The sequence below is a fragment of the Echinococcus granulosus genome, assembly GCF_000524195.1.
Source record: "Echinococcus granulosus chromosome Unknown EG_S00001, whole genome shotgun sequence".
Taxonomy (NCBI): domain Eukaryota; kingdom Metazoa; phylum Platyhelminthes; class Cestoda; order Cyclophyllidea; family Taeniidae; genus Echinococcus; species Echinococcus granulosus.
This window is the reverse complement of record NW_020170381.1, coordinates 272,073-294,333: the sequence shown is the minus strand read 5'-3', so window position 1 is coordinate 294,333 and position 22,261 is coordinate 272,073. Positions and strand designations below refer to the sequence as shown.

At 41.9% G+C, this 22,261-nt stretch overlaps 4 protein-coding genes across 4 annotated transcripts in view; 1 reads left to right on the top strand and 3 right to left on the bottom strand. All coding sequences in view use genetic code 11, as the record gives it.

Annotated features, from left to right (window-relative positions):
* The window catches only part of EGR_00031 (Excitatory amino acid transporter 2), a gene marked incomplete at both ends in the record, with an annotated part of 5,430 nt that extends 612 nt beyond the window's left edge, over positions 1–4,818 (bottom strand). The window contains 7 exons of the mRNA XM_024489280.1: positions 356–439; positions 726–1,007; positions 1,103–1,370; positions 2,438–2,528; positions 3,126–3,168; positions 3,825–3,918; positions 4,812–4,818. Coding sequence (XP_024355958.1) covers positions 356–439; positions 726–1,007; positions 1,103–1,370; positions 2,438–2,528; positions 3,126–3,168; positions 3,825–3,918; positions 4,812–4,818 — 869 coding nt within the window. The remainder of the gene's footprint in view (positions 1–355; positions 440–725; positions 1,008–1,102; positions 1,371–2,437; positions 2,529–3,125; positions 3,169–3,824; positions 3,919–4,811) is intronic.
* A 2,465-nt stretch (positions 4,819–7,283) lies between these two features.
* Positions 7,284–14,087, bottom strand: EGR_00030 (Claspin; the record flags this gene model as incomplete). Its single annotated transcript, XM_024489279.1, has 14 exons — positions 7,284–7,412; positions 7,834–8,123; positions 8,852–8,930; positions 9,501–9,747; positions 9,995–10,347; positions 10,702–10,859; positions 10,999–11,061; positions 11,226–11,330; positions 11,362–11,842; positions 11,977–12,216; positions 12,661–12,888; positions 13,070–13,212; positions 13,273–13,481; positions 13,777–14,087. The coding sequence occupies 14 exons, from the start codon at positions 14,085–14,087 to the stop codon at positions 7,284–7,286; spliced, it is 3,036 nt and encodes a 1,011-aa protein (XP_024355957.1).
* A 1,455-nt stretch (positions 14,088–15,542) lies between these two features.
* Positions 15,543–18,239, top strand: EGR_00029 (Transmembrane protein; the record flags this gene model as incomplete). The annotated part of the gene is made up of 4 exons (XM_024489278.1): positions 15,543–16,046; positions 17,138–17,231; positions 17,308–17,479; positions 17,813–18,239. The coding sequence occupies 4 exons, from the start codon at positions 15,543–15,545 to the stop codon at positions 18,237–18,239; spliced, it is 1,197 nt and encodes a 398-aa protein (XP_024355956.1).
* A 765-nt stretch (positions 18,240–19,004) lies between these two features.
* EGR_00028 (WD repeat-containing protein) overlaps positions 19,005–22,261 on the bottom strand; it is a gene marked incomplete at both ends in the record, with an annotated part of 10,419 nt that continues 7,162 nt past the window's right edge. Inside the window, 6 exons of the mRNA XM_024489277.1 lie at positions 19,005–19,147; positions 19,382–19,526; positions 19,878–19,955; positions 20,029–20,354; positions 21,184–21,509; positions 21,736–21,964. Coding sequence (XP_024355955.1) covers positions 19,005–19,147; positions 19,382–19,526; positions 19,878–19,955; positions 20,029–20,354; positions 21,184–21,509; positions 21,736–21,964 — 1,247 coding nt within the window. The remainder of the gene's footprint in view (positions 19,148–19,381; positions 19,527–19,877; positions 19,956–20,028; positions 20,355–21,183; positions 21,510–21,735; positions 21,965–22,261) is intronic.

Here is a 22,261-nt window from a genome sequence, read left to right as displayed (position 1 = left end):
CAAATTTGCTACATAGGGCAAAAAGACATTGAACGCATATTTCTATTTTTGGCCTGTAAAACAGAGATTGGATATCATTAAAACAATCTCCTAATAAATCGCTACTAGCAATAACTTGTATCTATTTGCAATTGAGAAGTTAGGCTGCTCCCAAAAATTGGTGTCTTTAGCCAAAGACCTAGACAACTACAGATTTGAATGAAAGTATAATTGATGGATAAGTTACAACATATCATGCACCTAATGTCACTCTGCTTCCCTAAGCTGTATCTTCTTCATATTCTATTGAACGGGTGTGCGCGTGCACGGTAATAACAAATAAAAATGCAGCGAGAGCTTTTTAACTTGAACTTACATAAACCAGTCAATCGCGAACAGCAAACCAACGTAGTTGACTGCCACTCCAAGTGATGCAAGAATCGTTACCAAAATGACCAAACTAGAGCTTGGGATGTTTGGGATCGTAAAAACTGCTGAAGCACTAAGTAAGCTATGGAGAAAAGCAAAAAACATGCATTGAACGAAAGCTCGAGAAAGTTTTAATAATTAAGCATACTTGCCCAATGAAAAAACTACTAACCCCAATTTCAATACAAATTAAGAAATATCCATCAGAGTGTATCATTAAGCATGTTCGTTCACTTTAGACCATACATCTACACCATATATGTGTGAACACTTTTTAGTAAACCAGGCAGCAGTCATCAAAGTAACTTTCGACTTACATGATGATAACGATCATCGCGGGAGTTATCGGTGTATTGGTAAGTTGAATGATGAAAATAGCGGAAGCACCGAGAAAAGCGGCTGATCCATCGCCTTTCAAGGCTGCTGTGAGTGGAACAACGAATCGAGAGACCTTAGGGTCTATTCCGAAAGTGTCACTGGCATTGTACATGTCAGGAATGGCGACAACACTAAGGTCAATACACCGAATAAGTACAACCCAAAGATGAAATCGCAAACAAATAACTGCTCCTAAAAGCCTTGATTTCATTAGCGTTTTTCTAAAAACTACGATTTGTTAAATATTTCGCTATAACTAGATAGCGTAACGCGTAAACACGTGAGACATAGATGAGGCGTATTCCAGTAGACTCACGGGGCGAGAGTGGTAATGGAGATGAGCCAGGTGCGGAAGCAGTAGGGCAGGAGGCGAAAGGGATTGAACCTAGCGAATGCGGCGTAGATGATGAAGATTATGGTCATGTGGGCGACGAGAGCCGCAATGACCGTAACCATGAAAAGGCCCAGCTGACTAAAGGTGCCGCTTAAGTCGCGCAAACCGGCGATTGGGCCCGCGATCATGGAGCAAACACCGAAGGGGGTGAAGCTGAAGCAGCAACACAACAAAAACTCAAAAAGTCCAACTGAAAGTGAATAATCGAGGGGTATCCCGTATTTAAACAGTAAAATATTTGCAAGCTTGTGTGACATACGGTGAAGTAAAGCAACGTAGAAATTCCCTACTTTAAAAGGCTAGGTCAGAACACAGATAAGTACAGTTTTCGCCCTTGAATACCAATTTTGATTATTTCATGCACAGCCTTCCTCCCATAGTGTATTGTTTATGTAGGATTCTACGCATTGTTGGCTCTAGACATCAACATTTAAATTAAGACACCTCTGGTGTTTCCCAAAATTATTTTGCTCCTCCTCTCTCTACATCATTGTAGTCAGTAGCAAAAAGTGAGGTGTTGATAATTCAAAAAAGCCACTCGATTTACCGCCGTTTCAATGAATGTCCTACTTATTTGTTTAAAAATAAGCTCATTTTAGATAAGCATCATTCACTGAAGTTTTAAAGAAAAAATATGCCACATAGAAGAGAGTATTTAAGGTGCGAAGTCTCTGACAAAGCCTGTGAAAACTTAGGCCGACAAATAAAGACGAACCGTAGGAAAATGTTCATGATCTTAAAAATTATGGACGAAATAGACTTAAAAAAGTCCAAAAACGCTTTTCCTTGTTCGCCAGAGCTTCCTGCCACGGTTCCAAAAACGAAGGAACAGAAAAGAAGACCTGAGAGAGAAAAATATTTAGGTGTTACGAAACAATAAAAAGGGCCAAAAATAGGCATGAAACAATGTCCCCACGTTAAGGCTACATCAGAATGGCCACGCCACAAATAGTGATCCGATATAAGGTCATGGCAAGTCATGGATGCCCTGATTCAACGTTTAACCAATCAGAGAATACTGCTCCTTTGACCACAAATGTCACTGTGTCAAACTGATGGTTTGCTGACATCAATCCAAATTTTTACGATTTACACAATACTTGTTTACACACTCATTTGAGAAAAGAATTGACGCATGGTTCCAAGTATTATCAATCTCAAGTCGTTCGGCGCCTATATTAACGTCATTTGTCCTAAGCATTAGCCATAATTTCGCTTACGGTGAAACAAACAACGACGAAGTAAATGAATACTTACCCAACATGTTCACTGAGTCTACCTTTTGTATTGCTCGCTGCACTGTTTCGTTTCCAGATCCAAGAATTGCAGCAACGTACGATGTCCGGGACTGGAATACGTAAAATCGAATTAACTGTTCAAATTAAAGACGACGCCAGGTAGAACAAGATACCATCAACGACACGCGACGGAAGTGGGTTGCATTTGCCATCTGATCGAATCTATACTGACCGACAAAAGCCGCCCTGGTTTCCAGTTTCAACGAGATGCACTTAAATCAGTTCCAATTACAACGGTGATATTATAGTCATCGAACTACTCAGAGCACAGGAAATAAAATGAATAATTTTATGCAAAATTATGCCAGTGAATATTTTTACAACAATTCCTGGGATTCGAACTCATGAAAATAGTAGAACGCACTACACCAATGTAATGCAATGAATGAGTCGAGCGAATGCACGAGTAAAAATCCATATCTATTTTGTATTTGGGAATTTTATACGCCCAAAAATGCTGTAAGCGGTAGAATATGGTATTTAAATTACAGCAAGAACTGATCCTATACAGTGCACATTTACAAGGAGTCTATGCATGAAAAAGTATCATTCTCCCTTAAGTAGGAAAATGGGAATGGAAGTGAGCGAAAAGAGCTAAATCTATATCGACAGATTCACTAGCACAAACAGCATGAAGACACAAATACCTGAAATAGTGCGATCCCGAGCACATTATCAGGGAAGAGATTGCTAAAAATATGAATTAGATTGGTATAAGAGATGATCAACTCACTCATTTTTCAAGCCATCCATAAGACATTCGGGATTCATATAATCCAAGCAAATGAGAGATTTATGCCAGGTCTGCTTTGACTCCCAGCAGGAAAGCACTATCAAATTATGGGCACACATTGCCCGTTTTACACGAATAAATGGTCTAGACTACTCAGACAATCGTACGCACCTCATGAAGAAAGTACACGAGTCAAATTTTGATAGAAACAACTTTTCTGCACTTTGTGAATTTGATTAACACTTAATAAATCATACAGTCTGGATGCTATTTAATCTATGGAAAACTGGGTAGGCAATTACGACACAGAATCAAACCCCCTCGAGGGTGAAAAACATCAAAAATGACAAGAGAATAAGTAGGTACCCATATCGCCATCGTACAAAAAAGGCTAGGTACAAAAAGTGGCGACTAGAAATTTGAAATGCTTGTATTTATAGTTTTAAACCCTATTGTACGTCGTACTGCTGAGGAAAAATTAATTGGCCTTGAAATAAAATGTTTTTCCACCCATTACAAAGGAACGTATGAGCTTGGATATGATTAATACTTGCACCTGTAAGCAATTGAAAAGACTCGCTATATGCATAATTTGTAAAGCCTATATACTTACTATAACATGTCGGCAAAGATGTCCGAAGTCTTGGGTGGAGTACCTGATGTAAACGTCTGGTTAGTGATGGATGTGTTTGCTGACGCCAAGTGCCCTGTAAATGTAAATTTGCAAGTATTTTGACTCACTTTAAATCATTATACACTTCCGTAAATGTCGAACCTTCCATTAAACCAGACCGAGCATCACGTCAAATAATAATCTCAAACTGATAAAAATCCCCTAATTCGTTCCGCTGCTTATAGAGCTGTGATTCGGGCAAACATTTTGGCAATGAGTGCTCGGTTCATTGATACGCATGATAAAACTTGATAAGATTACATTGTAGGGAATTATGCAACGCTATTTTTGCACCACATCACAATAGAACTTGCAATTGTTACCTGGCTTGAGCAGTAGGCTTGCAATTGTGCCACAAATTGCTGCAACCACATTCGAAGTGGTAATAAAGGCCAATGCCACTGCACTTATCTTCCCGTTTTCCTTCAAATTCAATGTTGAAGTCACTAAATAAATATAGCGGCAATTCTTCAATGTTTCATCAAAAGAGGGGGACTAATAGTGACCGCCTTTTTGAAACGGGTGATAAATACACAGGGTATAGAGATGTTATCTTTGCATCAATTGAACCAAAAGTTAAGCATTACACGAAACTTCCCAACACCTAACACAAGTCCCATCTTAGGTCACGGATTTTGAGGGAGTTTGCCGTTACACTTTGCGGAAATTGATGTGTGGGCTCTGTCTACTGCACTAGCACTGGTCAAAATCCAATGTAACCACGGTAGCCTCGATTACTACAGACGGTGAATTGGCTATAACATAGCTTGGTACAATTGCCAGTGGAAAAACCCCATACATCAGTACAGTTTTAGAGTAATTTTATGTTTGCAGGAAATCTGTAAAGAAAGGACTGCGTACCTATTATAACAGTTGCGACGATAAGTGGGATGATGGTTAGTTTAAGAAGGCGAATAAAGATTTCACCTGGCATACCTGCAAAAATAACAAATGATTCATTACTTATAAGCACATTTGATGAGCATTTCCTAAGCACGATGTGACAACAAGTGTAGAAGGCGACAAGGTACAATGAAGATGGTCGCTTGCAGATCCAAACGGAGAAAAGTTGAATTTCCGTAAAGTACTCTGAAAGGCTAACACTGAAGAAAACATTGTATCAAGAGCCCTACTAATTTAGGCGTAGCATCTACAGATTAGCATAGTGACAAACGATATGTAGATATAAAAGAAACTACGTGAGAGAATATAATTAAGAAAGCAATTATTCTTTCTAGGTGCAGATTCAGTTAGAAAGTGCTCCCAAGCTGCACTGACCCAAAATATTCACTTTTATAGTACCATGCCACGCCTTCTACATGACCTATTTTTAATAGCAATATCAGTATGGCTAAAACTGATATACATACGCTCATGTACCTGCAAAAGCTGAGATTTAGTAGGTTTGGACCTCAAACCATCACTCCGAACATACGTGATTATTTTAGATCCAGCATACCATACGTTCGAACGAATAAAAACCGTGAACTGCCAGAGTCGATAAAAGCATGCTCTTTATCAAAGCATTCACACCTTTATCCATTATTTTTGGAAAAAACTTCGCCATCGGTCAAGCTAATGGGTATCCAGCGCTATTCTGCAAGACTATAATCGGGGGTAAAGTAAAAACATAGATAAAGAGAGTATACGGTGTCAAGGCTTACCAACCCACAACAAGACATCCTCACTAGGATCAGCCTTCTGTAGTATTATCCCCAGGACAGTGCCGATAACCACCGCCAAGACAGTGAGTAACACTAAAAGGTTGTTCCTCAAAAGCTCCCGAAACTTGCCCAGCATCACGAAACAGTTCGGAGGTTACTAGGCCGGTCAATAGTCACCGTGCGGACTTGCCAAAAATAACCTAAACAGAGCAGCTGGAAGGTCACTCGTCCTCGATCCGACCAATAGCGTCGAATGTAGATCGGCACACCAGTAAGCAGTCGAATCACACCGAGTAGCATTGCGGCAGTGTCTCTCTTCGGTGGCGACAATGATGAATCACGCTCCCGAACTGTTTTTAGTTTAAAACCACCTCTAATTTGGTGTTATCAACCAATAAAACTATGGGTGGCAAAAGTGACACTCCAGCCACCTCGCGCGAAACCAAACTAACACTTTGACAGGTATCGTATCCAAGGCAAAGGCCAACATGACGAATACACAGCAAGGTACCACGAACTTGTCTCATAAAAGACTAAGTGTGGATTTGTCAGAATAGGTACGAAACGTTGTAAAACGCTTCGCAGTAAATGCGACTAATATTAACTACTTACAGGTTATGCTACGTAGGTATGCCAATAAGGAAATGGAGAAGGCAAGTTAACAACACCCAAAAATAAACAAGATTGAGCCTCTATAATAACAAAAATCCAGAAAGGCAATTCATTACGTATACATGTACGTAGTATTAAATACCAATTTCAAATGCTACATAAACTGGTCAAGACAATACAGAAACGGCGATGAGGCGGGTCAAACAAGAGCTCCGAAAATACTTCTAAATTTTGACTTCGTTGCATTCGTAGATGAGGGGTTCGTTGGGCAATTGTCGGGGCGCTGAAGTAGAAAAAGACATCCTCCAGAAAAAAGGTAGCACAGAATCTACCCGAAAATAAAAAGATTTGCTCTCAAAGTGTTTTATTTGAACAGAATGGCATCAGAGTTTAGCAAGTAATCTTAGAAGACATACACGAATAAGATTAAACTAACACGTAAACAACGCCGCTGCTCGATTAGTGGGAAGCCTAAACGCCATATTTCGCAGATCATGTAGGCAATTGCATAGAGAAACTACTTTTCCTCAAGTATAGCATGCATCAAAGTCATACTTCAGAAACAGCGTTTCAGCTCTATTTTTGATTGCAAATAGCCAGAGGAAATAGCCTTGCTGAGACAGCATCGACACCCGCAGTTGCTACAGATGCAAAGGCAGTTAAAAACGTTTACACCTAGTTGGAAATGCAGCGTAAACAAGAGCACTTGAACAACAACTGTCGGTCAACCTTTGTAATACACGGATTTTATCATCAAACGATATGGACAAATTTTCAAACGTTCCGCCCATTAATCGGTGCCAACCCACTAACTTGGTGACGAACTTTGAAAGCGGTGAAGTAACAATGGCTTGAATATAACGGCAAATATACAATTGGTAACGATTAAAGTAAAGTAACGCTTGCATTGGTGCACAGAAATTACATACTGAAGAAGCTCGCAAAGGCTGAAGGCTGATCGACTTGGTAAAATGGGTGCGGTTAGAGACCGGAACAGGGGCGGCGGCCGTACGGTTATCTTCCTTCATACTGAAACAGGAAAGACCCACTTTATTGCGGAGACTCAATCCGGGGATCTGGATCCGGGTGTCGCCAGCGTCAGAGACGCTAAGGTCCGCGACCTCTACCTCCTCGTCGGCGTGAGAGCGTGCACAGCGAGCGGCTTTTGCGTTGGACTTCGAAGACGAAGGCAGAAGGGTCGCCGAGCGACTGAGAATCGAGCCATGCTGTGGATGCAGAGAAAAAAACACTCCTAAACGATTTAGTCACTGCAGAAAAAAGAATTATGGAAATTTCTGATTTTCAAAATATACCTTAGTTAACGGCAAGGACTTATGTGTCTGAGAAGAGTTGCCTGTCGAATCCAAGAAACTTGACCCAGAGGTTAAATTGGCGAGTTTTCCTAAAAACACCAAGACCAGCATTCCACGCTTCAGATGCCTAACTCATCAAAATGATAATGATTTAAGAGCAAGGAGACATTATTAAAAAATTCTACCCGAAACATTTCTCTGGAGGGGATCAAGAGGGTGCCTTTGTGACTCCTTATGGGCATGCGAGCAAGAACGTTGAGAGAAAATATTTTTTTTGCCGAGGCAAGAAGCCTGAAAGCACGAAGTAGATTTAAAATAGGCCAAAACCCAAACACGCATAATTACAAGCGATAGACTCACAAAACTCTCCGAAGAACCACCAAATTCCATAATGCTGGTGCCATCAACGGATTTAACCACTGAACTGCGAGTGTCTGTATCTTTGCTACTACCACTAACACATTCAGTAGTGGGAAACTTTTCAGAGAGGGAGCCCAAGGAGCTTTGCAGTAGCCAACGACTCATGACACCGGTGCCTTTGGACACCAAAGCAGAGAAAACACCCGCACCTCCCACCTTTCCTTCTTCCTCATCCTCTTCGTTCTCTTCATCCGATTCTGTCCTCCTAGTGGAAAATGGATCTTCTTTTTCTAACAAAAAGGATTCAAGCATCAGTCTCAATTTTCAAAAGCCAAACTTGGAATGCGTCAAACAGTTTGGCATTTGAATTTGCAATTAGAGGCCAAGCAGCTACAGTAAGCACTAAAACATCTAGAATGCTACGGCAAATTTTTTCCCCAAGGCTCTGGTAGCGGTCGTATTGGAAATGATAAATCAAGATATGTCGATACTGACCAATAATCTGCCCAATTCAGTTGGGATTGAGACGATGCTAGCAGACTGCGTACGCCAACAAACGTAAAGAAATATTGACACAGAAATCGAGCGATTTCAGGAATTTGATTTGATCCATGGATTAACTTTTGGCAAATGAAACTAATTGCATCGCAAAAATGAGTTGTGTGCACATAAGTAAAGCACTTTTTGCAGTTACTAAATTCATCAATGACCACTTATGCGATATTTTCGAATTAAAAAAACTAGTCATGAAAACTAACTGAGCACACGAAAACTTTACGGGTACCAAAATATGGCGACGAATACCGACTATACCTGCACGCAAGTACTCCCCTACACGCGAAATCTGACAAATTGCCGCTGCTGATGAGACCGGAATCCTGTTTAATTTACGAGTTAACTACAATAATCGCGGAGTGCAAAGGTTGTATTGAAAAATTTTGAGTAGCAAAAATGTCGCGCGATAAGAATTTCGCTAATAGAGTAAAACGAGGTGAGGGGATTAGACAAAAAATCTTACCAAGGCCTCTCCATCGAAAACGACGCCGCCGCACTGTTCCGTCTTCCTCATAGAGGTCCCCGTCTTCGAAAAACATTTCCTAAAAAGGTTTGAAGTTCCGAAATAATCACCAATGAAACTTAATCACATTTAAAATAATGAGACTGAAAGTCATATTTGCGCAGAAATCGAAAACAATTGGGCAACTAAACATGGAAGAACAAAAGATACGTCAGAATAAAGCACTATTTCATAAAGTAAAATTCAGCGCACAAGCACCACCACCAATATTTCTAAAGAATACCCGTCGACCACGATTACTTGTTGGAAGTTAGAAGAGTCGGAAAAAATAGTGCTAACCAACGGTGAAAGAAAGCGGTTATCCACTATTATGTTCAAAGCTATGGTCATTTCAGTGCGGAAACCTGGCACTCAAATGCACGATTCCTGCTAATTATCGGCCGCAATAAAATCTCGCCCATTAAATTAAGTGATTCAAGTTAATAATACGCTAACTAAAAGAATTACTACAAAACCCAGTTAAGCCTTAAATAAAAATTAGGACAGCAGGTTGGACGTCCATGACCCTGGTGTTAGCTTCTTCACATCTTGAACAAAACCCTTTTATAGGCGTCTCCAGGGGCAAGTAGAGCAGTACAAGGCTACAAACCTTAAGATAGCGAATTCGCCGTTGATCATCGTCATTCTGGATGCGATTGTAGACGCGCTCCACCTCGCGTCGCAGTTTGCCATTCCGATCGTCTATCTCATCGTCGACAAAGTCCTTCAGACTGCACGTGGCAGAGTCGTCGTCGATGTCCTCCCACTCGTCCATGTAAATTGCGCGCTCCGCATCATCGCCTGAGAGTTCGGCCTCTTCATCGATGAAGTCCTTCGGCATGTATCTGCACAATGCACTAAAATCAATCTCATCAAATAAAACGCTCTCGTTCCTAAATTAAAAAAACCCGTTTTACTTCGAAAATCCTGACCGTTTACGAAATGGCATTAAAAAATAGTCAAATAGGTCTAAACCACGACATAACACATAAAAAGGGAAAGAAATCAAAATTGCTTGAAATTTATCGTATGCTCATCGAGTAGTTAACCGCTTAGGCGCGAAGAGACCAGTAAAACGGAAAATAATGGCCGAAAAGCAAATACTTGGGACGGCTTTTCTCCCGTTCGGAAATGTGGAGACATTCCACTTCACTGTTAGAGGAATAATCAGTCCCTCCATCGACACCTTTTATTTCGCTAAAATTGTGATAATCGCCTCCTTCTTCCTCCTCGCCTTCATCACCAACCGCCACCAGGATGTCGACCAAGTCGGCAGAGGGCATAGTTTTAGCTTGTGATTCATCTGACAGCTTCCCCATCTCACCATCCCCTTCTATGCCCTGTGTCATCTTGAAGAAGGTCCTGCGCCTTGAGGCGTATTCAAAATCTGCCTCGGCGTTCGAGTTTCCACCGGAATCGTGACGGAGACGCTTAAGACGTCTACGAGATTCCGAAATCTGAAAAAAAGTACAATCAGTTTACAGGAGGAGCTGGGGTCGTACAACTCTAAGTGAAAATTCATCTCCTAAGCTGCCAAAGATGTTTAGAAATGAAACCGCACGCAAGAGACAAAAGTTTACAAAAAACTGATATCTACTTTGCCAAAAACTAACAGTCACATAAAGTTCTCCATTTTTAATTTTGTTACATGGAAAATCTTCATAAAAGCTACAAATTAAGGTACCTTCACAGTTCATAAATAACCTTTGGAAATAAAGCAATGGGAACAATTAGTGTATTGGAGAAGGAACATAGACGATGCGCAAGATAATGAAATAACAATAAGAACCTATCTAAAAAAAATCTCTTACCAAAATATTCCCATTCAAATTTGCCGACTGCACCTTCTGGGGCTCACTTGGATATTGAGGGTCAGTTGGAAGCGCTAGCTGTGTATCAACCATTTCCGTGGAAAAATCGGTGTTATTGTTCGCAGAAAGTCTGGCGTTGGCCTGAGTCGTCTGCATATCTGACAAAAAACAAGGTTGGCTGTCGTAATTTGAGAAGAGTGAGATGTTGCTGGCATCTAAAAAGAAGTGTCACGAATTGAACTTCAGTGAAGAAACGGAACTTCGCACATGCAGAAATCCAAAATAAAATAAACACACCTTGGGGATTATGACCGAATCCAGGAGTACAAAGTGAAGCTTGTGTAGAGGAATCACTTTGGACTGTAAATTCATGAGCTACACAAGAAATAAATATTAAAGCATCACATACAATCGCGAACTCGCATTAATTTCGGTCTCCCTGGCTCTTCCACCAAAGGGCCAATGTGTACTGGAAACTTCAATAATGCTGAAAAGGCATAATAGACCTAAAATACCAAAAATACCTCGATCCTTCTCAGTCTCGCCAAACACTTGCGTATGAGTTAAACAGGTCTCCGGATCTGGTCCAAGCGCCTGTGTGTCACCTGATTGCATATTAATCTTTTTGTCTGAAAGTGGATAAGAATGTACCCAGCGTACCTGGATCATTATTAATTACATCTTCGGAAAGGGTAAGTTGTGTTGAATTTAGACTGACTTGGGTTTGTGAAGGTAGGAAATTCGAGATATTTTGACTAGATTTATCGTTTTCCAACAACGAATACTCCGAAATGCCTGCTTGGATTGACAATAAGGATGTGTACACGACTTGTTTACAATCCTGCAAAGGAATCCGCTTCTGACTAAACAGCATACTGTAAGGCGTCCCGTTCCATGAACGGTTTAAAATACTGGCAGAAGATACGTCACAATGGGCTGGGTTCTCGCGATGTGCAAATGGAATCATTCTAGAGGTATCATGAGCTTCTAAAGATTCTAGGTGGATGAATGCTACTGACGTACTGTCCACAAAAAGGGTTGCGTCATTGGCAAAGAGGTCGAATTCGCCTGGTTCAACGCGCGCTCTAGACGCCAACCCTTGAGATGTCATGACAACTGCAGGAAAATTGCTAGATAGAGACTGAAAAATTACGGTTTGTGTCATTTATAAGATCGAAGACTTCCAATTTTCTAAACAAACGTATGCAGCTGAAAGGAGCGCAATGAACGGAGTGAAAAAACGGTAATTCAGAGAACAAGATATATATTACTCACCTCACAAATTTCAGTTGCACTTTGCTGTGAGGCCCCAATATCAACTTCACAATCTTCACTATCATCATTCTCCTCTGCTTCATCATCCACGAACGGACTCACTTTCTTTTGAATGTTTGATACGCTGGGATTTTCATCAATATCCTCGTCTTCATCCCCATTCCCATCTTCATTCTCTTCCTGTTCCGTTTCTGTTTCTGTAGAGGTGTCACTCTCATCACATTCCAACCATTCTTCGGCCTTTAAAAGAAATTTTATGCACAACTTTAAATTTGGACGAAATAAACTTATGACTGTTCAAAAACTCATTCAGAAATGAAGAGAAGATTACTCGGTCCCAAATAATTATTTTTTGTTATAAAAATCGCCTTAAGTTTAAAGAGAAATAAACGGCACGCTCAAGAGATAACAACTATTCAAATCTTAAGCAGATTGCCACTATGACGTGCATACACACTGTATACGAGAACGCTACCAACGAAAACGTCAAAGTTATTGAATCAGCAGAAAAACAAACCCCGAGGTAAAAAATCGCACGACAAAGTACATCGGTTAGAGTTTGGCGATAGTGAAATGCGCTGAGCTTGACCACAAATGGTAGGAGTGAAAGCATCGACATTAGGCATTATTTCGACTCGCCAAATATTAGCAACATCACTAGGGGATATAAACAAGTCAGAATACCTCATCCAAATCACTGTCAGACTTTTTCGAGCTAGTATGTGGGCCTTCATAATGCCGCATTCGTTCATCATATTGCCGAAGTCGTTTGGAGCGCATGATCGCTTGCAACTCCAACCGATGTCTAGCCCACATACGACGATCGGTGAAAGTTACTGCTTTTGAATGGTTTGGCTTGTAGGCGACCGTGTCCAACTGAATAGAGAGTCTCCCTGTCTGAGCATCTGGCACCTATTGTATTCAAATAAGTACGAAACCATTTATCTGACAAAGCCATGGAAAATCGAACTAAATCACAGAATAAGCATCACACTAGTCGTATGCTCGAAAAGTATAGAATCAAACAGAAATTATGCCTACCATATATAAGTGGACATAGGTCAACCGGAAGATAGTAAATGAGGTGGCGTACCCTTGTAACAATCGAATATTCTACAGTCTTCGTAGAATCAGTTTTCTCACTCAAATTTGCCGCCTTCACGGAATCGATAAATCTGGATAACAGTTGATTGAGATGAGTTTCCTTAGCAGATGTAACAGGATTTTCGTCTTCAACTGTAATACAAAACAATATTAGGTAGCAGAATAACTGGCCCAAGAGGTTTATAAACTCACGCAAATCAATGACATCATCGTCGTCGGCTTTAAGAAGTCGAGGAGGCGAAAGACCTACGGGTAGTTTCAAGGAGCCAGTTGCTGGAACCCCATCACTATAAGAGTTCGACGTGCTCGTTGGTCCATTAGTAGGACATCCAACACTATTTGCGGTACCACCGTTCAAAGTGGGTCGTGCATAGCACAACCCAGTGACTTTTTGTATGCTACTTAAAAAATACAAGCGCGAAAATTAGCATATTTACTCATCAGCTCCAGTGAACGGCACTGGAGACGATTTTTTACCCCTAAGAGCATTACGAAATTCCACGAAAGTTGAATACTGCTTCGGCTTATGAACAGGAAGGTGCACCTCAGCCTCTGAGCAAAGAATCTAAAAAAATCAACACTATACCTCGAATAAGCCGCTGCGACACGCTGTGTATACCAAACTTTTCTTTATCATAAACGTTGGGGGACTTTTTTAAGCCCAAAATCTGCTTGGGTTTCCGTGCGGCTCCCCACCTGCCAACTTTTTCAAAAGTATCATTTGATGGATCCTGATTCTCCACTTCTTCATTGCAGGTGGCTTTTGACACAGACATTTCATCCCATTCCTTAGTGCATTCTTCTCGGTCGCCATGCCCATTCAAGGAGGCAGAAGAAACTTCAGGGTCCATAATTTTTTTAGTACCGGTAATCGCAGCATTGGCAATGGCACCGTCAGTTCCCTCAATATTTTCATTTGACAGAACAGGGACTAGCGGAACATCTCCATTATTTGCGCTAGACAGTTCAACCGAAAAATTGTCTGTCCTTAAGCTACCTCGTTGCATGAGTTCTTCTACCTAAAATAAGAGAGCAATGTTCAACATTAGCATGACTATAACTGAACTAAATAGGCTAAACAGGGCCCGATATTTGCATCAGATCGGTCGCGAGAAGAAGGGTTTTACATAAAGCTAGGATCAAATTACAGCTCTAAAGACTACCTATAAAGGATAAACACCGCCAAAGGAAAATAAAGGTACAAATCCCATCTGGGCACACTCAAAAACAGTTGGTTTTCATTTAGCGAAACAAAAAGTTGAAATAATAGCTCATGCATGGCGAAGAAGTGAATGTGAATGCGACACTCAAAGACTTCACGACTTTGCAGCATTATATAAAAGGCTTTAAATAAAAGATATTCCAGTGAATAGTAATATTGGAGAATCTGTACGATGGAAAAAAAAGAGGCGAGAGTAGGGCTACCTCGAGGTTCGAATTGGGCGGTTACCACAAGGTATGGGAAATCACAAACAGGGCTATTAAAATAAAGGGATTAAAATGTTCACCTATGACTACAAGCTAAGAGTAACATTTGATTTCACAGGCATTTATTCTTACATGCAATGTAGTCGTTTTAAGACGTACTACAAGATAAACCTGCGTTATTAAAAGAAAACTATTAGGTTAAAAGTGAGCATGCAGAAAACCAGTTTTTGCACTAACGTTGGTTTTAAAAGTAGGGATGGAATCTGCTTTAGAAAAAATGTCGTTAATTGTTAATATCTGGAATCCTCAAACAGTATATCTCACAGAGAGAAACACAATTCATTAAAGGTGGACATTAAACTCGTTATCTCCATACTTTTAAAAAACTTGCTTAAAGTCAACTATTCTAGGTATGTTTCCACCTTGCTCTATAGGAATGAGGAAGTTGTTCGGTGTAAGTGGCGTCATATTAGAGCCTGTGCTATTTTGCACATTGTTGCATTTTTTTGCTTTTCCCTTTGATTAGAAGCAGTTCTTTGGGTTCACAAAGCAACAACTGTGTTGCAATTTTAGCCAGCTATCTATGAGCTCTCCTGGAGTTTTATTCTCCTAATGTTTTGTTCTGGAATTAGGTAAGAAATTAGCAGTCATTGCATTTTCCTTTGCTTCTGAGCAAGGTCATGTTAATTGCACTGATAACGTGCTTAAGCAAGTGGGAGTTCGCTCGTTGCCTCTGTTTCGTTGCTTTGATAGGCTACTCATGGGAACAAGGCGGAACCACATCTGAATCCGGGAAACTTCCCCTAAATTTCTTACCTCGGTGTTTTTATGAAGTTCGTATGTGTATGTTAATGTGCCTCCGTCTAGTTGTACAGATACTATTTTTAAAAATACAGGGATTTATTCGTTTGGCGTGCATATTGTTGAACCGGGTTGTAACGCGTTCGTTTTAGTTTCGCGCACCTTATGCTGTGGTATAATATTTTTCATGCTGAATAAGTAGTGAACTTTTCTTTCAGGCGTGCAACGTCGAAATGTCGTACGCAGTGTCCCTCAGGATGTGTACTGCATATGGATTCATTCACTTTTGCATATCCCTCGTACACAACATTTTCATCGTTTATCATGTTCAGGTCTTTGTCTCCAACTTTGCAATCTCAAAATTTTCATTTTGGTTTTCGGAGATAATATTTCTCGTCTGGAATTCTGTAAATGACTCCATTTTCGGTTGGCTCATCGACAAACACCTTCTTAGTGGGGACCTAACTGACAAAGCTGTTGCTAGTCGGAGGGCTCGGGTTATCAGCCACTGCGGGCCTTTTCTAGCCCTCGCCTTCACCTCTACTTGGTTTCCTCAGTGGTTACCGAACTTCCCGGGTATCAGATTTATGTTGGTCTTGTGCTGCTACGACTCCGTGATAACGTTATTGGATTTGATGAAAGGCGCTCTCCTGGCCGACTTGGCTGTGTCACAGTCTGATCGATCACGGCTTGGTTGTTCAGCCTCAGTGGGTCAGGCTCTGTCAGCTATCGGTCTTGTAACGATATCCTTTTGGTTTGACAGAGGCAAGAATGTGTTACTACTGGGAAATTCATTCGACTATGGCAGGTACACCTCACAATCGCAATCCATGCTCCACGATTTCCAAACTTTAGCCTTTGGCATCGCGATGTTCTCAGCAATCGGAATTTTCTGCGGAGGACAGTGGCTCGCTAGAATGTCGGATTCGGATCTCAATTCACACTTAGCATGGTAAATAATTGCCTGCAGGGGAGTATGGTTTTAATTGGCTCACTTTTCTGGTGTTTTAAATCCATTAGGAAAAAATAATTTTTCGCAAGCTAAAAAACTGACTAGTGTGTTTTAACAACAATTTATAATTTGAAGAGCAAAAAACTACTCTTAAGTCACCAAATAAGAATTCGCAGGAAAGCATTTTATCATGCAAAAGGCCTACCTTGTGCCGAGGTTCCGTTTTTTTTTGATTTAGCTGTGAGACCCCTCTAGAGAAAACTCCGTTACAACCCGAACAACTTGAACGTAATTTCGGCTCGAGAGATACGAGTGAAGTGCAAAACATGTTTGCATTCATTTTGGGAATCCTATTACGCCCAAGTTTTCTTACCTTCAGTTTGATGCAGGCACTTCAAGTGAGTTGTCTATTTCTGGTTCTTTTTTACCTCAATTTTATGCGCTTTCCAGTGATGCCGAGTAGACTCCCGAGGATGAAAATCGTGTGTTATCCATGCCGTTCAATCTAAAGGCTTCTGCATTACCGATAACCTTTAGAATTTCCGTTTTTTGGATTCCAATCGATCTCTGTTTAACCCTACACAGATGTACTAGTTTGCACAGCTTTTGGTTTACATCATTGCGAATTCTTCGTTAATTTGGTTTCATAAGTTACTTTGATGAGATATCTAGTCAGGCGTTCATGCGGTGCATCTGACATTTGGATTCACTTCGTCTGTGATGCTTTAGGTTCGTATTATTGAACTTGATTATTCACGGCACCACCACTTGAGTGGGAATTGCACACTAGTTTAACCTTACCACAAGCGTTTTATTCTGTGCAAACTTCAAAGACAATTTCGATCAAGAGTGAGTGTGCTCACTTCTTTTGTTTAGGTATTCCACTGTCACTTCAATAGTAACTTCTTTCCACTATTCTCAAAATCACTCCTGGGTCTGGGTCACGAGAACCTCTCCTGTGCAATATTGGGTAAGTTGCATACATTACAAGGCAAATTGTCATTACCTTTTGCTTTTTTTCAAGACCCTTTTGTAATTCTCGTTAGGGATGTCTTTTGTGCTGCCGCATATCAACAACGTGTTCCTACTGAAAGCCAGTGAGGTCTATGGAACTTACGTGGTCATCCGTGACCTTTTTTTCCTCAAAGTCGTTCTTGGCATTTTCCTCCTGTTTTCAGGCCCCTCCAACTTAATGGTGATGAGTCTCTTTTTGGCTAGGTAGTTTCGACTAAATACTTTGCATTGAGTGAGGAAATTTGGGATAACGTGACGATTTAGAAGCATGAAATCGCGCCCATCACCTAATTTCATACTCAAGTAGAAAAGTGATATTAGCAACTTTCTGTTGGAAGTGTCTAATCAATGCGATTTTTTAAAGAGCAACCCTCAAATCCAATGATGAACCTTACCTTTAAGCATAAACTTGGATTTTTCTTGCCTTGCAATTGACTTCCTGCTGTTGGACAAACGAAATTCGATAAGTGCCTAGATCCGAAAGACCTCGCAGAATACTGAAGAGATATCAAAGGGTTGTATTTTTTGCCTATCCAGTAATCGCGTCTTCACAGAGGGAATTTGCAGGTTGCTGCCTCAAGTGATAAGCGACCTGGTGGATGAGGACTTGGTGCTGAATCGGCGGCCACAGCCCGTGTCAGCGCTCATATTCGGGGCGACGTCGCTGCTAGGTAGACCGGGCCAGAGCTTCGCGCCTCTCGTCGGCTACGCTTTGCTCTCTCTCCTGACCGGTGGATACAAGGGCGGGGTGAGTGTTGCTGCAGACACCCTGCGCGTCGCCTGCTTCACCCTTGCCTGGTCCCTCGTTCTCCTCGTAGGTCTTGCCCAACTTGCAATTTGGTCGAGCTATCGCTTACATGGCGCCTACCTGGCACGGATCAAGAAGGAACGGCTCACTATCACTGGACAAAAATCGCCCCATTCCGACATCTTAAACCTTTCCTCCCCTGTTATAGGCATCTGAAGTTCCAATAAATCCTTATTTTTTGAATTTTTTGTACCTGCAACATATTTTGGCCCCATAGAAACCCTCCCTCTCGTTGCAGTTATGACGACTGTCATCGCAACTAATAATGAGGGTGAAAGGGTACGTTAAACGATTTCGCAACGGATGTATTCACTGATTGGGTACCTGGCAAGCGAGGTGCTAGCCCGGCAGTGATATTTCGTGCTGTAGTTAATATGCCAGTCATTTGGACTATCGGCGAACGAGGAGAGTTCAAACCCCGAGCTGCTGCGCATCGGTAGTTCAAAGGGAGCAAACTGATGATTCCAGTTACACGGTGTGGATCGTCGTCACCATCGATTGCCCGTAAAAAGCAGTTAGGAGGGTACTCAATAAGTAGTTAGTTCCTTATCAAGCAACGGCATCAATATTCTGCCGTGCTTGCGCCGTCAGTGTATCACGAATTGAAATAATCTGGCGACAGGTTATGGTGCGCAACTTCATCGTTAATAGCCATGCCACTAATTCTTTAATCGTTTTGCTGCTAGCTGAGCCTTCGTGTCCCTAAGCTTGCGGCGTAAAAAGTTACAGGGTTTAAACAGTGCCAGTGTAAGCGGAGCAGGACTTCGAAACACAAGAGGGTTCTTATTAAAGACATGGCAAAACATAATAACTGCTAAAATCTGTGTAAGGTACAGTAAGGTTCATGCAAAAGTAACCAGTTCGGGGTGGGAAAGAGGTGTCTTATCACAGAGAGGGGGATCGACGCATTGAAGGCGAATTTCAGTTCAGAAGGAAGTCAATTTCATCCCGCAGCGGTTTGCCCAAATCGCCTGCCAGTCCTGCGTAGTACAGAGCGGCCTCTCTCTGCCCAATGCTGGTTAGTGTCGTGGCAAATTCAAGGAACACTTGCGAGTGTAGTTCTTCTGTAAAGGAGAGTTTGGAGACTATTATGCGCATGAAGGGATTCATCGGTATGTGGGTTTTACAAATGAAGCTCTGCTATCTTCCTTGTACAATTGTAAATAGGAACAGTAGCATTAGTTCTAGCAATTAAGGCCTGAGCTATTATCTGACACTATGTAATTTCAAGAGATAGGCATCAACAAAAGGCTATTTGATGATATAAAAGCTAGGATAAAACATTCGATCGCGCCTACCTGTCTTCGGATCAGGGATCACCGCACGACATTCAAGACAGGCTTCAAGATACCTGGCTGCCAGCTGATGCTGTCGGAGACTTTTAAGCAGACTGAGAACTGAATTATGTTGTCCGAGGTACACCAAAACCAGAATCGCCAGCGTCTACAAGTAAGCAAATTCATTTGTGTCGCTGGGAGGACCGCATGCAGCGCAGATCAAGCAACGCAAAATTAAGATTGACGGGTAGCTGTAACTGGTACACTATTCGTGGCGCAATACCAATCATCCATCTAGCCACATAACAGCTTCTACAGTGAGAATAGAAAGGGCCTAGCCAAATTGATGGGTGGTCGACTTCCTCATTATCAAGCAACAATTTTAAGTCTAGTAGACAAACGCCTCTGTCCATCCAGTCGCTTAGGTTGCTACATTTGGCCTCAAAATAAAACTACCCGAAAAAAGACACAACAAGGCGATCGCCAGCAAGAAATGCAGGAAAATGGGAAAACAGACCTTGCAATTCGCTGTAGATGCGAGATAGGTGGCCCAACGATGCATTACACCGTCACACTCTTTTTTGCTTAAGGTACACTACAGATGATAAAAAGCCTGTTTCAGACTGGTAATGGAGTACCTAGTACTTTGGAGTGGAATTTAATTTTACCTTGGCTAGCCAAATAGCAGTCTCCCATTCCCTGTAGGTCTCCAGATATTGGCAAGCCTCCAGATGCATGCCCAGCATGCAGAGCATCTCCACACCCTCATAGAGGCGGTTGGTAGAGATGAGACTTGCAGCCAAGAGTTTCACTGAACTCGTGTAGTTCAGCCTCGCCGCGGAGAGTGACTCGCTCTCACCGTCCGCGATGGCAGCTTCCAAGTCACGAATATAGCCCTGTGAGGCCAGGAGGCAGGCGCGGTGGATGTTAAAACTGAAGGACGCTGACTCCGTTGGGTACCCGGTCAGGTATTCTATCGCCTCGTGTCGAAAGCCTAGAGAATGGAATTGTTAAATATAGTGCTGCTATAAGCTGGGGTTTGTGCCTGCGTGGCCTCGATCCTATCGAGCCTATAACCGGATAATCAATCGGCCAAGACTTCAGTACAGATGTCCCTTTTGTCGACGTATGTAGATGAGCAAAACGAAGTAGGGCGAATGCGTAAGCGCCTGAAAGTTGGATGATGAGGTCCGTTTGTGTGTCTCGGCTGTTTCAATTACGCGTAACTGTAGCACGATTAATCTCACCCTTAAGGTGATTGTCAGTACACTTGGAGTACATCTATGAGCGATGAGAGCCCATTGGGAAGACAGTGTGAGCACGGCTCTAGAATGCTATGATACTAGTTATTAAATGGAAACTTCTAGGCAATCAAATTGGATCGCTTTCTGGGACCCCAAGCATACCCAGTAAGCACAGTTTTGAAAATATGACTCATTGTAGCGTGTGTTTAGACCACTTCAGAGGAAAAAAAGTGCGCGCACTGCTGTCTGCTAAACTAGTCTGTGCAACGTTAAATCATGTTTCACTTATTCCCAAGACGTGGACTACAAAAAAACTGCATTATGGGGGAGTCAAATCCGTTAGAAGATAAGCAGGACGACCGTATCAGAGTAAAACAGCAAGTGTTGTTCAGCTGCAGTCAGCTAAAATCCAATTACTAGATACGGGACCAGTTAAACCAAAATACGTAATTTTCTGACGTAGCATCATTAACAGCATACTGACAAAACAGAACAGAAAACAAGTATAACTTCGCTTATGGCACCTAAAAACGGAAGGGAATTCATCAGTACCGATAGAGTGAGCTAAGATGAAAATACCTAACATAAGAAGGAATTGCGTGCGGAGTTTGCTTTGCTCAGCGGTGGCCTCGTGTAAGAGACGATTGACCCGTTCGACTACGGCCGCGCGGTAGGTCGACTCCTCGGTCAGCTCATCCCAGACGAGGTCAGTGAGGCCAAAGCGTCGCGACCGGCTGGCCGCAGACGCCATTCCTGCCTCCGTAGATATTTTCGTCGTCAAGAGTTGGGACGCCGCCACACGCCAAAAGGCCGTCTCGTAAGAGTCGCCAAATAGCTGAGCCGTCAGCAGACAACGCTCCACAATGCTCAACTGAGAGGACTCAAACGGAGCGCATAAATGCTTCCTAAGGGAAAGTGCTGCCCACTGAACCAAAATCTCTCAGAATGGGTACCAAATAACAATTATTACTCGCTATCATGATGTTCGACTAAGACATGCCTAGGACGTCAGTAGTGAGATGATGAAAAACCAAAATAATGATGATTCACAAGAAACGTATAGAAACATTATTGGTCATTTGACATGTCGACCTATGTGGCAAGCATGTAATGGAAGAGGAGTCAACTTACACACTTCGGAACTTAGTGAAGAAGCGATCGGCAGAGGATTGAACATTGGCGAAGGTGGTACCCAGTGGAGGACACGCGAGGGTAACCGCGCTGGAAACCGGCCTGAATTCACATCCATTGTCCACCTTTGGGATGGAGGAGGAGGATGATCGCCAAGGTTGGTGCTGCAGCAGGTGTCGAATGGTCAGAGCTACGTTCGTAGGTAAGAGACTGGGTAAATACAGGAAGTCTAAATGTAAAATAAAGTTAAAAAGCGATGAATCAGACAATGTAGTAAACAAATAGCGCAGAGCTAAAAATTACCGAGTTTAATATAATTAACGATGTACACATTAACCACTCACCACCTGTTAGCCACGAAGTGAATCATATGCTCAATAAAAAAACTAGATGTCCAACTACATAATATTATCGGCCTAAAAGGAAAAGCACGCTAAAATAACAGCAAAGCGCATACTTTAATAGCTTATTTTTGGTAACAAAAGATCCAAGACACAGGAACAGATTGAGATTAGGAGCAGACCTT